General features: G+C 40.1%; 1 protein-coding gene across 3 annotated transcripts in view; it reads right to left on the bottom strand.

The window, feature by feature from the left end:
* Nucleotides 1-13,176, bottom strand: part of Pdzk1 (PDZ domain containing 1) — a 34,864-nt gene that overhangs the window by 4,199 nt on the left and 17,489 nt on the right. For all 3 annotated transcript variants that reach the window (XM_047545909.1, XM_047545898.1, XM_047545917.1), the window contains 6 exons: nt 11,022-11,233; nt 10,078-10,327; nt 7,477-7,613; nt 6,152-6,347; nt 4,355-4,551; nt 130-354 (listed from right to left, as the gene is read on the bottom strand). In XM_047545909.1, coding sequence (XP_047401865.1) covers nt 130-354; nt 4,355-4,551; nt 6,152-6,347; nt 7,477-7,613; nt 10,078-10,327; nt 11,022-11,231 — 1,215 coding nt within the window. In that variant the 5' untranslated portion in view covers nt 11,232-11,233. The remainder of the gene's footprint in view (nt 1-129; nt 355-4,354; nt 4,552-6,151; nt 6,348-7,476; nt 7,614-10,077; nt 10,328-11,021; nt 11,234-13,176) is intronic.

The following is a 13,176-nucleotide window of genomic DNA, read 5'->3' as shown; positions in this document are numbered from 1 at the left end:
AGCTGCTGGGATTACAGGCATGAGCCACTGCGCCTAGGGTGTGTAACCTTTTTATTAAGCCATCAATGAGTAGGAGAAGCTAAGACTCTTCTGAAAGCACACTGGACTGCTGGAACCAGATTACCATACCTCTTTGATGAATGAGCCTGGCAGACCCCGAATTGCATTTAAGTGAAAACCATAGCCATTTTCATCTTTAATCAGCCTGCAGAGTTTAGGCCTATGATCTGCTACTTCCTCTGTAGTATCTGGGCTTGAGACCTCCAGAGGAGCAGGAATAGAAGCTGGAACCTCTTTGACAGAACCATTAGGCATTTCTTGACTTTGATAGTAGAAAAAGGGAGAAAAATGAGCCTTTTGAAAATAAAGAGGAAAAAATAGTTAAGTATGAATAGTTACACTTTAGTAAATGAGCTTGTTTCTTTTATAAGATACCATACATGTACCACTCCTCTTCTGGATCTATCTGATTATAGGCTATAAATTCTTCTAGTACCCCATCCAGGAAAAGTATAAAAGATAATTGAGCTTGGTTGTGGAATAAAATGTATAAATATAAGCAGATTGTATAAAATAAAAGCAATACAGAATTCTGTACAAGGATTCAAAAGGCTATCTAACAATTGCCAGTATCTGGGGCATAGTTTAGTAGTAGGACACATGCCTGAGCATGCACAGCACCCTGGATTTGCTGTCCAGCACCATAAAAAAGAAAAAGAATTACTAAGATTTTTCTGACACCATAATGCTGAGCCTGTCACTGAACAACCCATACACTTACTTCTTTTTGGGGACTGGCTAAGTATCTCATGCAGTTAGGTTTTTCTGACCCTGCCCCTTCAGTAAGATGGTCTTTAGAGCTCCTCAAACATGTTAAGGTAAAACACAAGATACTATTTTTATTACTACTGAAGATTCAGACATCAGAAAAGGCCAGCCAGTACACACAGTAATAATTGGGGGAAGGTAGTCACATAATGAACAAAAGTTAATCTCAACCCTTTGTGATATACCGCCCTCCTCTGGTGCTGTGTTCTGTTGTATTTTACTGTTCATGGTTGTAACTGTTAGCTAGCATTTCTGTTATGCCACACTCCCTACTAGTTTTTTTTTTTTTTTTTGGTACCTAGGGGCACTTAACCACTGAGCCACATCCCCAGCCCTCCCCCGCCCCTTTTTAAATTTTATTTAGAGTCAGGGTCTCTGAGTTGCTTAGGGCCTCACTGATTTGCTGAGGGTGGCTTTGAACTTGAGATCCTCCTGCCTCAGTCTCCTGAACCACTGGGATTATATGCATGCACCACTACACCCAGCACTCCCTACCATCTTTAAATACTTGTAATCCATCTCAACTACCAGAACATACATGTGAAGAAAGCAGTGACTACAGAAGCATAGGACAGAAAACATGACTTATTTTTTAAATAGAATTAAGAACTTAGTTGGCTGGGTATTTTAGGTGAGAATGTTTGGAAGGCTTATGTGAGTATGGTATGAACCTGGATCAGCCATTATAGTGCTGCCTGCAAGTGTCCAGGACGTTCGTTAGGCAATGGATAGGAAGTCAGCCAACTGAAGGCAAGTGCAGTGTGTGCGCCACCCCAAAATACTATGGCCTCCTAGCTAAAATTAGCTTTTTGGTTCTCTAGTTTTTTTCATCTGTCTTACTAACCACAAAACCTCATCTCCTTCTTGTCTGAGAGCGGTACCAGGACAGAACCTCCTAGTTACCCAATTCAGCTAACCATAGACCTTTCAGTGATACATTTGCAAATGTTCCACACTAGAGACTCTTTAAAACGTGGAAAATTATCAGAGTGACTCATTATATACCAAAATACCTCCAGTAGCACTACCTGAATAAGCAAATCAGCTGTCACAATAGCAGTTCATCTTTGGGCAAATTACAGTAACTTTAAACACTTAATTTTTATTCATTCTTCATTTGAATATGGTTATCTAGTATGTATTGGGAACTGATATAGGTATTTCATATATTCACTGATAGATCTCAAAGATCCACCACCCACCCCAACCTGTGAACTTATTTTGGGGAGCTGGGCAAGCATCTTTTTAGAGCAGAGTTCTCTCTTATATTAACCAAAAAAGAAAAAAGTAATATTTACATCATTATATAATCATTCTATAAGATTATGAAGAGTTAGAAAGGAGCAGATGGCAGAAACCTTAGAGCAGTTGCCTACTGACTTCGGCTTTTAATAGTCACAAGATGGCAGCTTCCAAAACCTCTTTCCTGATTAGTATTTGGCCCTCTTAAGATGGGGTTCTTCTCAGAACTATACATAATATTGATTTAATCTAAATATTAACTCATATAATCTTCTAACAGCCCTTCACAGTAACTACCCCCATCTTATAATCAACACAACTAAGGCATGAAGAAGATAACTTATCCACAGTACTGATAGTTCCAAGGGTAGTCTGATCAAGTCAGTACAATAAGATAATTATCTCCAGAAGTCAAGTATCAATTAAATTCGGAGGGGGTATTGTTTTTGCACTGCTAGGGATTGACAGGACCTCATGCACGCTAGACAAGCACTCTACCACTGAGCTCATCCTAGCCCTTCAATTAATGTAACCTTTTTGAGGGTGAGGGCAGCTTTTTAGAGTGTCACTAAAGCAGATCTCATCATTTAATACTCATATAATATACTTTTTTTTTCATACAATATACTTTTTAAGTTGGAATATTAATTATGCCTTCCTGCTCGTTAATTATCCATCACTGCTTTAAGTTCCTTCAGTGTTTTCTGTGTTTCCTTCCAAATTTAATTAGGATAGAACAAGTAGCATGCCATTGGAAACTTCTGTTTACATTGACATTGTTCCAGTATCAATTATTCTTTTAGTATGGTTGTTCAACTAATTAAAAAAACCCATTAACGTTTCTGTCATTCAGTCTATTATTTGATCTTGTTTACAGAAACATCTTGAAATATTTAATCAGTGTGTCAAGGAGTATGATATAATGAATTAAGAGTCCAAGAACTTGGATTCAAACATTGGCTTCAGTCGTAGCTGGGTGACTTTAGCAAGCCACTTAGTCTCTCTAAGCTTCAGTTTTCTAATATATAAAAAGGAACTAAGTTCATCATCCATTATATTCCTCCATCTGTACCATGTATGTGTCCTTAGATGCTTCTGTTCTCTCACATAAGAACAAGAAACATTTTCTTCTTCATCTTTATGACCAACCCCTAGCAAGGCAGATAGTACTTAAGCCCCCAGATGTCTGTTAAATTAGCCTAGACCTTAATTCCTGTTATAAAATAAATATGTTATAAAACCTTAAAAGATGCAAACAGTAACTGTTAGAATGACGGTTGTTGAAGTAAGATTAATTTGATACAACTTGGTCCTCCTAAATCTGTTTCAAACTGCTTAATATTCTTTTTCTGGGCTTTTACATAAGATTGATGGAACTTAAAAATCCAATTAGTCTCTATTTGGGAAAGTTAGGTCTACATCTGTCTATCTCCAAGTTTGTTCTTCATAGATTATCTCAGATCAGCAAGAGTAGCTGTGTTGCTGCCCGCAGCAACAATCCCGCGGGAAGGAATCAGAGGCAGACTGGGAATGAACTACTTCTGTTTTCTTTTTCTGGGCTGCTTTCTTGCTTGCTTGCTTGTTCGCTAGTTTATAGAGGAAGAGAGGCTTGCTTGCTTTTAGAGGTACTACGCTTTCAGAGGAGCTATTTCTTAGAGTTCTGCTGCTTCTTAGAGGTTCGTCCTGCATCCTACACCCTAAAGGTGCATGCTAGAGGTGTGTGCTATCAGAGGTGCTTTCTATCAGAGGTGATTCTTAGTGGTGCGTCCCGCGTACTGCGTCCTTCATTCTGCGATCTAGAGGTGTGTTCTCCTCCGAGGTGAAGAGAATGTCCTATATACACTAAAGCAGCCAATCAGCTTAGGATTAAGTAGCACGATTGGAACACGCACCATGGTACCAATCTAGAAAGAATGGGGAACATGTGTCGACCACGAACGCTGAAGAGACATCAACCAATCAGGCAAAAGGTCATGAGAGATCACGCCATGTTAACACTAATTATGCACCACCTCTTGGCCCAATGCCAGCCGCTATCTTAGAGCTGCTTAAACATGTCTCTACATAGTTGTGTAGTTTATTCACAAATTCTTTCAAAATCTTAAGTCCAAAGACTTGAAACCCATTTAGTAATCCCTGAGCATTTTCATATCAGTACAATTTAACCTTGGTGATGATTGTTTTCTCCTTCCAGTTTGAAGATAGATAACTCAGCCCAAAGTTTGAGAGCATGAGTGAATGGACACAACTTTAATTCATGAATATATGACCTTGTGTTACTTACCAGTCTATACATGTTATCCGTCTCTTTGTCCACCACCAACAGTGAAGTCTTATCTCCACCCTTTTTAATCATTTCCACCACACTGTCATGATCAAGGGTTTCCACAGACTCGCCATTGACAGCAACTACCAGGTCATTGTTCTTCAAGCCAGCTGCCTCTGCTGGACTTCCAGGATCTATGTCCTTGATGATCTGACCTACCCTCCCCGCACAAAAAGATAAAGTTATCAGAAAAGCCCCCAAGCAAAAACTGGAAGTCCAGAACCCTGATGAAATAAAAAAGAAGTTATAAAAAAGAGAGACCCTGACGAAATAAAAGGTATGCTGGGTACAACTACTGTCCCTCCCACTGCATGCAGGGAGGCCTGTAAGCACCCTATCTAGGCTCATTTCCTGCTAAGACAAACCCAGCCATTAACAATGGAAGAATCTTAAGGATTAAAAATCATATTACTAACATGATTGACATTCAGTCTTGACAGAATAGCAGACTAAACATGAAGGATCAGCAATTTCCCAGGAAGTCAGTGGTCATACTTGTATCCATAAATCATATAGAAGTTAAGCCATAAAAAGGGAAAGGGAAGAAGTTTTTTTTTAATTCAGAACTTTGGGAAAACCCATTCTGGAATTTTAAAAGCAATCAGGCATGTTCAGTTAAGAATGTGTTTGTGTGTACATGCCTCAAGGATGTCTCTTTTTTCTGACTTCAGCTATCTTCACCAGATTCCTGCAGATCTCACTTTTTTTGTCCCTCACACTATTTTTAACAAGTTCCAGTTTCACTTTTTCAGATAGCTGCTGAGTATCTCCAATAAGCTATGTCATAGATTCTTAATATAATATAGTCAAATTGAAAATCATCTCTGCCCATTCCCCATCCTAAAACCCCTCCTGGGTCACCTGTTGAGTGGAGCAACATCCCCCTACTCACCACCAACACATGGCAACTGAGTCTTCCTCAGCATCCACTCCCCACATCTAGCCAACTGATAAATCCTTTGATGGTACCCTAATATTTTATACATCATTCTTTTGTTCTCTTTCCTCTACCATGAATGCAATTTATAATGGCCCTTGCTTCCCCAATCCTTCCCTTCACCAATACAGATCTGTTTTCAGATCCATTTTGATATGTGTCTCATCAAGTCACTCCGCAGTGCAAAAGAATGAACTGAACCACAACTAACTATTTAACTACATAATAGTTGATGAATTAATATAAACATACAGTGAAAAGAAGATACAACTTCTGGATGAATAACATTCTTTTATATAATCACCTTCCCTGAACGGACCTTAGTTTTTTTGAGCAGAAAGAATCTTGGCTCTGTTTTGAGTTCCCGATCCTGACCCACACCTCTGCCTCCAACCTAACAGTGTGTTAAGCTGCTGACACTGGCTCATGAGAACCAATTCTGTAAACACCGCCCAACTTTGTTTTCAGGAACATCATATTGTAGCTTGAAATCAGACAGTGAGGTTCTTACACCACACACACACACAAAAAAAAAAAATTCAACAAATGCTAAAAATTAAGATTTTTTTCAGAGAGCTAATTTACCAGTATATTACTGCCCAAATCCCAAATTCTGCCAGTTTCTGCTATGGAGACTTTGGGAACCCAACATCAGGCCTCCCATATGACATAGAAATTGACCTAGCTATGCTTCCTAGTTTTTTGCTGTTCCCCTCATGTATCTGGTGGACAGTTGGGGGCCTAGTGGAACCCTAGAGTTGGATTGGGAAGAATTGGTAGACTACACTGCTGGGTTTTCTGCTCTTCCAGTGACTCACCTTTCTGTTCTGGGCCTGCCTTCAGATAGAATCCATAGCCATTGCTTCCCTTCTTCATCTCCACAACTCGGGGCTGATGAGGCAGGAGTTTCAAACTGGTTGATTCCCTCTTGAATTGTATCTTCTGTTCACTATGACGCTTGTCAGTTTCTTTGTCCACAAGCAGGAACATGACTCGGCTTCCTGACTTCTTCACCTGCAACAATACACACAGATGAAGAACAGCAATGACCTCCAAGAATAATGCTGAAGAAAGAAATTTTCTTTTGAGAGGCACATAGACTCTATATTCCACAGAGAATATTGAATTCACAGCCTGAGTTTGAGCTGTTATGCTATTTTCTACAACCTAATTGGTATTTCTCTCTACTTCTATAATTGTTTTTCTCTTAGTTAAATATTACAATCACCAACACACATGCTAACTGAACTCAAAGAGCTAGAATTCAGAAAACCAGAAAGGCATATAGGTGAAGGCCAGAAAAGGAGTTTAGAAAAGAAAGAGTCCACTTTGAAAGATCATTCTACCAACAGAAGAGAAAGTCAATTTTCAAGATTTCAGGTGACCTTCCTCTGTTTTTTATGTGTTGTGAACATTTTACTCTATACAGTTTCCCCCCTTATCCATAGCTTCATCTATCTGTGGTTTGTTCCCAGAGTCATCTACAGTCCAAAAACATTAAATGGAGAATTTCAGGAATATTTCTTAAGTTTTAGATTGCACACTCTTCTAAGTAAGTATAATGCCATCCCATTGCATCCTGCAGAGGATATAAATCATCCCTTTGTCTAACATATCCACATTGTAGACAGTATCCCCACCCCCTGCCCATTAGTCACATAATAACCATCTGGAAATAGCAGATGGTCCTAAACCTCATATGTACTACGTTTTTCCTGTACGCACATACTTACCATAAAGTTTGATTTATAAATTAAATTAAGTGATTAATAAGTAACAAAAGTTATATAAAACTTATGAATTATGTTTCTGTAATTTTCTATTTAATATTTTCAGGCTAAGGTGGACCACAGGTAACAAACCACAGGAGTTGGAACTGTGTGTGGAGTACTGTGCAAATAAGATCCAAAAGATGCATGGTTCTTTAGACCTCTAGGTGCGAAACTAGCAAAGACTTTATTCCAAAACCCTATATTAACACTGCTTATTTTGCTGAGTCTATATTCACCCTTAATACAAAAGGGGCAACTCAACTGTATTTCTCCATCATAAACCTACCCCAGACCCTACCACCTGCCTGCCATCACTTCCAATGAAAGAGTAGAGTGAAAGGGTAAAAAGAAAATACCCCGTTGGGGTATACCTTTTCCACCACTTCCTCATGGCTGGCGTTCTCCACATTCTCTCCATTTACTTCAATCAGGTGATCATCAGCCAGGACACCAGCTTTCATAGCCACACCCTGAGGTGTGATATCAGTCATGTACACTCCCTTTTTACCTGGAACAGAGTGGGAAGTGAACTCCATTGCACAGAAAAACTAGAAGTCCAGAGGTAAAAAGGTTTTCTCATGATGATGTGAAAGTACAACTTCAAACTCTAGAGCAGTCACAGCTCCTAGCACAAAGACTGACACAGTCATACTTAGGAGGTATTTGTTGATTTGAATAGAATTTCTGAGCCCAGCTAAAACTCAGGTAGCACTGGCCCCTTGAACCAGAAAATGTCAAACCATTCCCATGCTTCTTCATTGTGTCATACTCTCTGCATTTGTAGCATCTTCTGTTTCTTCCTTCTTAAGTAGTACTATCACCAATGATCACATACCAATGGAGTCAACAAGGTCAGGCACAGAAGGGAGGAGAAAGCACGCATGCATTTCCGTGGTGTGAGTCAGGTACTAGTTAAATAAATGCTGTCAGTTCTTTCAAAGGACTAATATTTCACAAATTAAAACTACACTGAGATTCCATCCCACTCCAGTCAGGATGGCAATTGTCAAGAATATAAGTAACAATAAATGTTGGCAAGGGCATGAAGGAAAAAGTACACTCATACATTGCTGGTGGGACTGCAAATTGGTGCAACCACTCTGAAAAACAGTATGGAGAGTCCTCAGAAAACTTGGAATGGAACCACCACTTGATCCAGTTATCCCACTCCTTGGCTTATACCCAAAGGACTTAAAATCAGCATATTAGGGCTCAGTGGTAGAGCGCTTGCCTAGCATGTGTGAGGCACTGGGTTCGATCCTCAACACCACATGAAAATAAATAAAATAAAGGTATTGCACCCATCTACAGCTAAAAATATATTTTAAAAATCAGCATGCTATAGTGACATGGTCATATCAATGTTTATAGCTGCTCACTTCACAATAACTAAGCTATGGAACCAATCTAGGTGCCCTTCAGCAGATGAATGGATAAAGAAAATGTGGGTATATATACACAATAGAATATTACTCATCCATACAGAAGAATGAAATTATGGCATTTGCTGGTAAATGGATAAAACTGGACTATCATGCTAAGTGAAATAAGTCAATCCCAAAAAACCAAAGACCGAATGTACCCTCTGTCAAGTGGATGAGAACACACAATAGCAGTGGGGGGTTGTTAGAATAGAAGTTCACTGATTAGACAAAGGGGATGAAGTGAACTGGGGCCTGGGCTCAGTGGTAGAGCACTTGCCTAGCATGTGTGAAGCACTGGGTTTGATTCTCAGCACCACATGTAAATAAAATAAAGGCCCATTGACAGATAACTAGAAAAATATTTTTTTAAAAAAGAGAAATGAAGGGAAGGAAGATAGAATTTCACTGGATTAGACAAAGGGGAATGAAGGGAAGAGACGGGGGATGGGAATAGGAAAGACAGTGGAATGAATCAGACACAACTTTCCTATGTTCACAGATGAATACATGAGCAGCGTAACTCCATATCATGTACAACCACAAGAATGGGACATTATACTTCTTGTTTGTATATCAAAATACATTCTGTCATTTATAACGAAAAAGAAAAAATTTTAAATAAATTTTAAAATACTACTATTTCAATCTAGGCAAAGGGTAGCTTTATATGACTGAATTACCTACAAGGAATAGCTTAAAGCCTATTTCCTTAAACACTTAATATATCTCCTGTTACCTTTTTATACCTATATATTTGTCATGAAAACATTTTCTTTACAAAGCTAAAGAATCATTCGCCATGTGCATTATTTGCACAAAAGTCAAATGAATAGAGCTATTATAGTTCCTCTGATTCCGACCAACATCCCAGGGAACCCATTACAGAACTCTAGCCTACTGAATACCAGTCAATCTGCACCTCTGAAATTATGGAAATAGGATTTCTAATGCTTCCTGATGGTCAGGATTTCTCAAGTATGTGAGCTGGAGGTCAGGGACACATCTCAGAACAATTGAAGCTGGACCAAATCTGAGGATATGATTTACATGTCCCCACAGAGTGAAGGTTTATGCAGAGAGCTCAGCAATGGTTATGGTGTCCAATACATCAATAGTTACTCAAGAATTTACCGAATAAATGAATGACCACCTGGGCACTCCAAGTGATGAAAGCTTACTCAAAGGTAGCTATGGTGAAGAACCTTCTTTATCATGCTTCCCCTCCACTTTCACTCTCAAAGAACTAGAAAATAACAAAGCAGCATCAGCCCACCAACCCCCTAGCTTCAAAGAGTCAGTCAACCTGACAAACACTGGGGAACAAGATCGCCCAGTGTCACAACCAACCCTCACTGGTATTCATGTGCTGATCCCTCATTGCACAGTTGTGCCAGGCAAGAGAAAATGCAAAAGGAGGAGGGGGAGAAAGGAAAGTTGCTGTGGGACATCTACAACAACTGAAAAGATAGTCGAAGAAGAAAAGTCATTAGACAATAATAGCATCTTTCTTCTGGAAGGTTGTTTTCCATGTCTTACCATCAAGCTCACCTTGGACAGTTTTCAGAGAGAAGCCATAGCTGTTCCCCTCCTTCACCAGGTAGCAGAGGCGTGGCTGGGTCCAAGTCTCCACTGCTCCATTCATCACAGGGGCCAGTTTCTTAGCATTTGAACCCAGCTCCTTCTGGCTTTGACCCAACTCTTTCAAGTCTACCCGTTTTTTTATGGCTTTCTCATAGGAATCTCCATCCAGAACTAGTAAAGTCACTGAATTCCCACTCTTCCTGACCAGATCCACTACCTTGGAAGAAAAGGGGAGGGTAATAACTTAAATACTCCTGTCTCAACTACAAGAGGGAAATGCTTATCATCCAGCTCACCGTCTGGCCCTGGAGATTGTGATAGCTGACCTGCCACCCAAGTTAAGAAGGCATGGACCTGGCCACTTTTTACCCTAATGCTCCTAACATTCAGATGTAGATTAAGATGGGCTCTGGCATTTTGGGAATCCAGAGAGCTTTTATAAGGACTGGTCCTTTCTAGACATGAATGCCACACTACAGTGTAATATGTTCCCCCAAATCTATGGGGACATGATGTAATTTGAAAAGGGAATTGGGCAGAAGTGGAGTAATGCCAGACCCTCCCATATATTCACAGCATGAACATATTAGCAAGCTAAGTTATCTGCACATAACTTCCTCATCTGTGGGATGGAAATATATACCTTATGGGGTTGCAATAAGGATTTTAGATTATGCATGTAAAATTGCATACAACAAACTTGCAATGCATGTTAGACCTCATAGTATTAAAATGTAAAAATTTCCTTGCAGTTGGTGCATTTAGGGGACTTGATTGGCCAACAAAAAATATGATAAATCCTTGCCAGTGGCAGCCAGGAAAGAACCAAGTTCTGCTGACCCCAAAAATCATAACTGGCAGAGATTTGGAAGCTGAAGAGATCCTAGAAAAACCCTTTATGTCTCATTCACCTGTATATGCTCTTCCTTGTCAACGAAGATACCATTGATCCTCAGAACTCTGTCTCCATCCAGAAGACCAGCCTTCTCTGCTGGGCTACCCTTCTCAACTACCCGGACCAGGTGACCATCAGTATCCTTCTCAATTCGCAGGAAGAAGCCATAGCTTTGCCCTTCTTGTTTGGACAGGTGACATTCCCGGGGGCTGAAGGTAGAAGCCATTTCTGTGGTGAAAGAAAAACAAATGGATAAATCTCTGGGAAAGAAAATTTAATTGGAGTTAAAATCTTGTTCTCCAATTCCTGTGCTTCTGTTCTTCCAATTCTGTTTTTTCACGTTCCAATAGAGCACATTGGGCATTTAGGAGGCCACCATCTAGGACTTGCTATTTCCCCAAGGATAACTTTTCACTTCAGTTTCAGACCCACATAGTCAACTGGGTATTGGACTTGTAACAGGGATTCACTTGATGCTTTGATTATATCCCCTGTTGCTTTGAAACTTACATGGTTTTTCTTTTTCCCCAACCTTTTCCCTAACCTTCTTTTCCCTCATCTTCTTTTCCCTAAACTTCTCCCCACTAATCATCTTTTCCCTGATCTTCTCCTTCCTGATCTCTCCTCTGTAATCTTATTCCCTCTGTATCACCTATATAAATAAGCCACCCTGTTCCTGCTGACGGGTGGAATCACAGCCTCTGGAACAGGGGTCCTCTGTGTTTTTCCTTTGCTAGCAAAGCAATAAACTGTCTTTCCTTTTTCTCAAAATTGTGTCCTCATTATTGAATTGGCATTAGGAACAAGGACTAAGCTTTCAGCAACAGACACAGATGCTTCGATTTCATTAGCTCCAACCAAATGCATCTTTGTCCCCTGACCTAAAGAAATTAAATCCAAATACATGATTCACAATTTTAAAGACTTTCATTCAGATGTATAAAGAGCCTTTCAAGTTTTAGGCCTTGAGCATAAATCCGTGGACAAAACAGACCCATCCATACTTCACCTCTCTCATCAGGGAGAACATAACTACATTTTTACATGGTGGGGAATATTACGCTAAGGAAGACGTAGAGTGGTAAGAGAGAATATAACAAAGGGACTTTCGGAATAGGGGGAAAGAAATTAAGAGCAGCTTCCTAAAGAATGATTTTTTCCAAGAAGTGAAAGATTAATAAGAGTCAACTGAGGTAGGACAGGACAAAGAAGACCTCAAACAATTAAAAACAATCCAGACCTCAGAGCTGGCCTGGTATGGTGGTATGTAACAGAAAAGGCGGTTGAACAGGACCCTAAGGGTTATAGTCAGTAGAGCAGGAATGTCCAATAGAGAAAGGACTCCTATGGCCGAATCAGGGTTCTTCCTCCAGAAGCAGCCTCGGTTTCCATCTATCCTGTCCGTCCTCTTGCCATTGCAGGGATAGGATCTGAGCCATAAGGGAACAGGACCCTCTCTCAGCTGGAAGCAGCTTGGAGATGTCATTGCCCATTTTTCCATAAAAATGAAAGATAAAAATTATTGACAGTGGGAAAACAATGGTCCACCTCCTGCTTTAAACACAGCCCTACTGCTCTGCCACTGAGGCTTGCTTATTTCAAAACATTTTTCTCTTCTCCCTCCCCACCACCAAAACCTGGATCACCTTTTCTCCCCATCCTAGGGAGAGAAATCTCTCCTTGAGCACACACCCACCACAGCAATGAAGTAATTTAAATTTGGGGCTAGCCCAGAAATTCTAAGAAATGACTATCTCCCAAAATAACAAGTAAATTACAACCCCAGATAAGGAACACCTGGATTGTAGTCTTTGCAACACCTTTTTTCAAACCCTCTGCTCCCATGATGGGCAGAATCACAGCCTTTGGGACAGGAGTCCCTTATGTTTCTCCCTTGCTAGCAAAGCAATAAAACTTAAAAAAAAAAAAAAAAAGTCAAAGGGAGGGGTGGTCAGGAAAAGTGTGAAAACAACTGGGACTCTTAACTCCCAGATATTGTTAAGGGGAAATTTCCTACCAGTGATTCCAAGGCCTCCTGGCTTACTGCTTTTCTTTTTTGCGGGGGGTAAGGTGGACAGAACAGCAAAAGGCTGATATATAGGTCAGTGGGCCCTAGAGCAGAAGGCTGGAGTTGACTTTTTAAACTGCCTTCAGGGCAAGCCCTGTGTTCC

The sequence above is a fragment of the Sciurus carolinensis genome, chromosome 1, assembly GCF_902686445.1.
Source record: "Sciurus carolinensis chromosome 1, mSciCar1.2, whole genome shotgun sequence".
In the NCBI taxonomy this organism is placed as follows: domain Eukaryota; kingdom Metazoa; phylum Chordata; class Mammalia; order Rodentia; family Sciuridae; genus Sciurus; species Sciurus carolinensis.
Note: the sequence above shows the minus strand (reverse complement) of the source record. Positions and strands in the feature narration are given on the sequence as shown.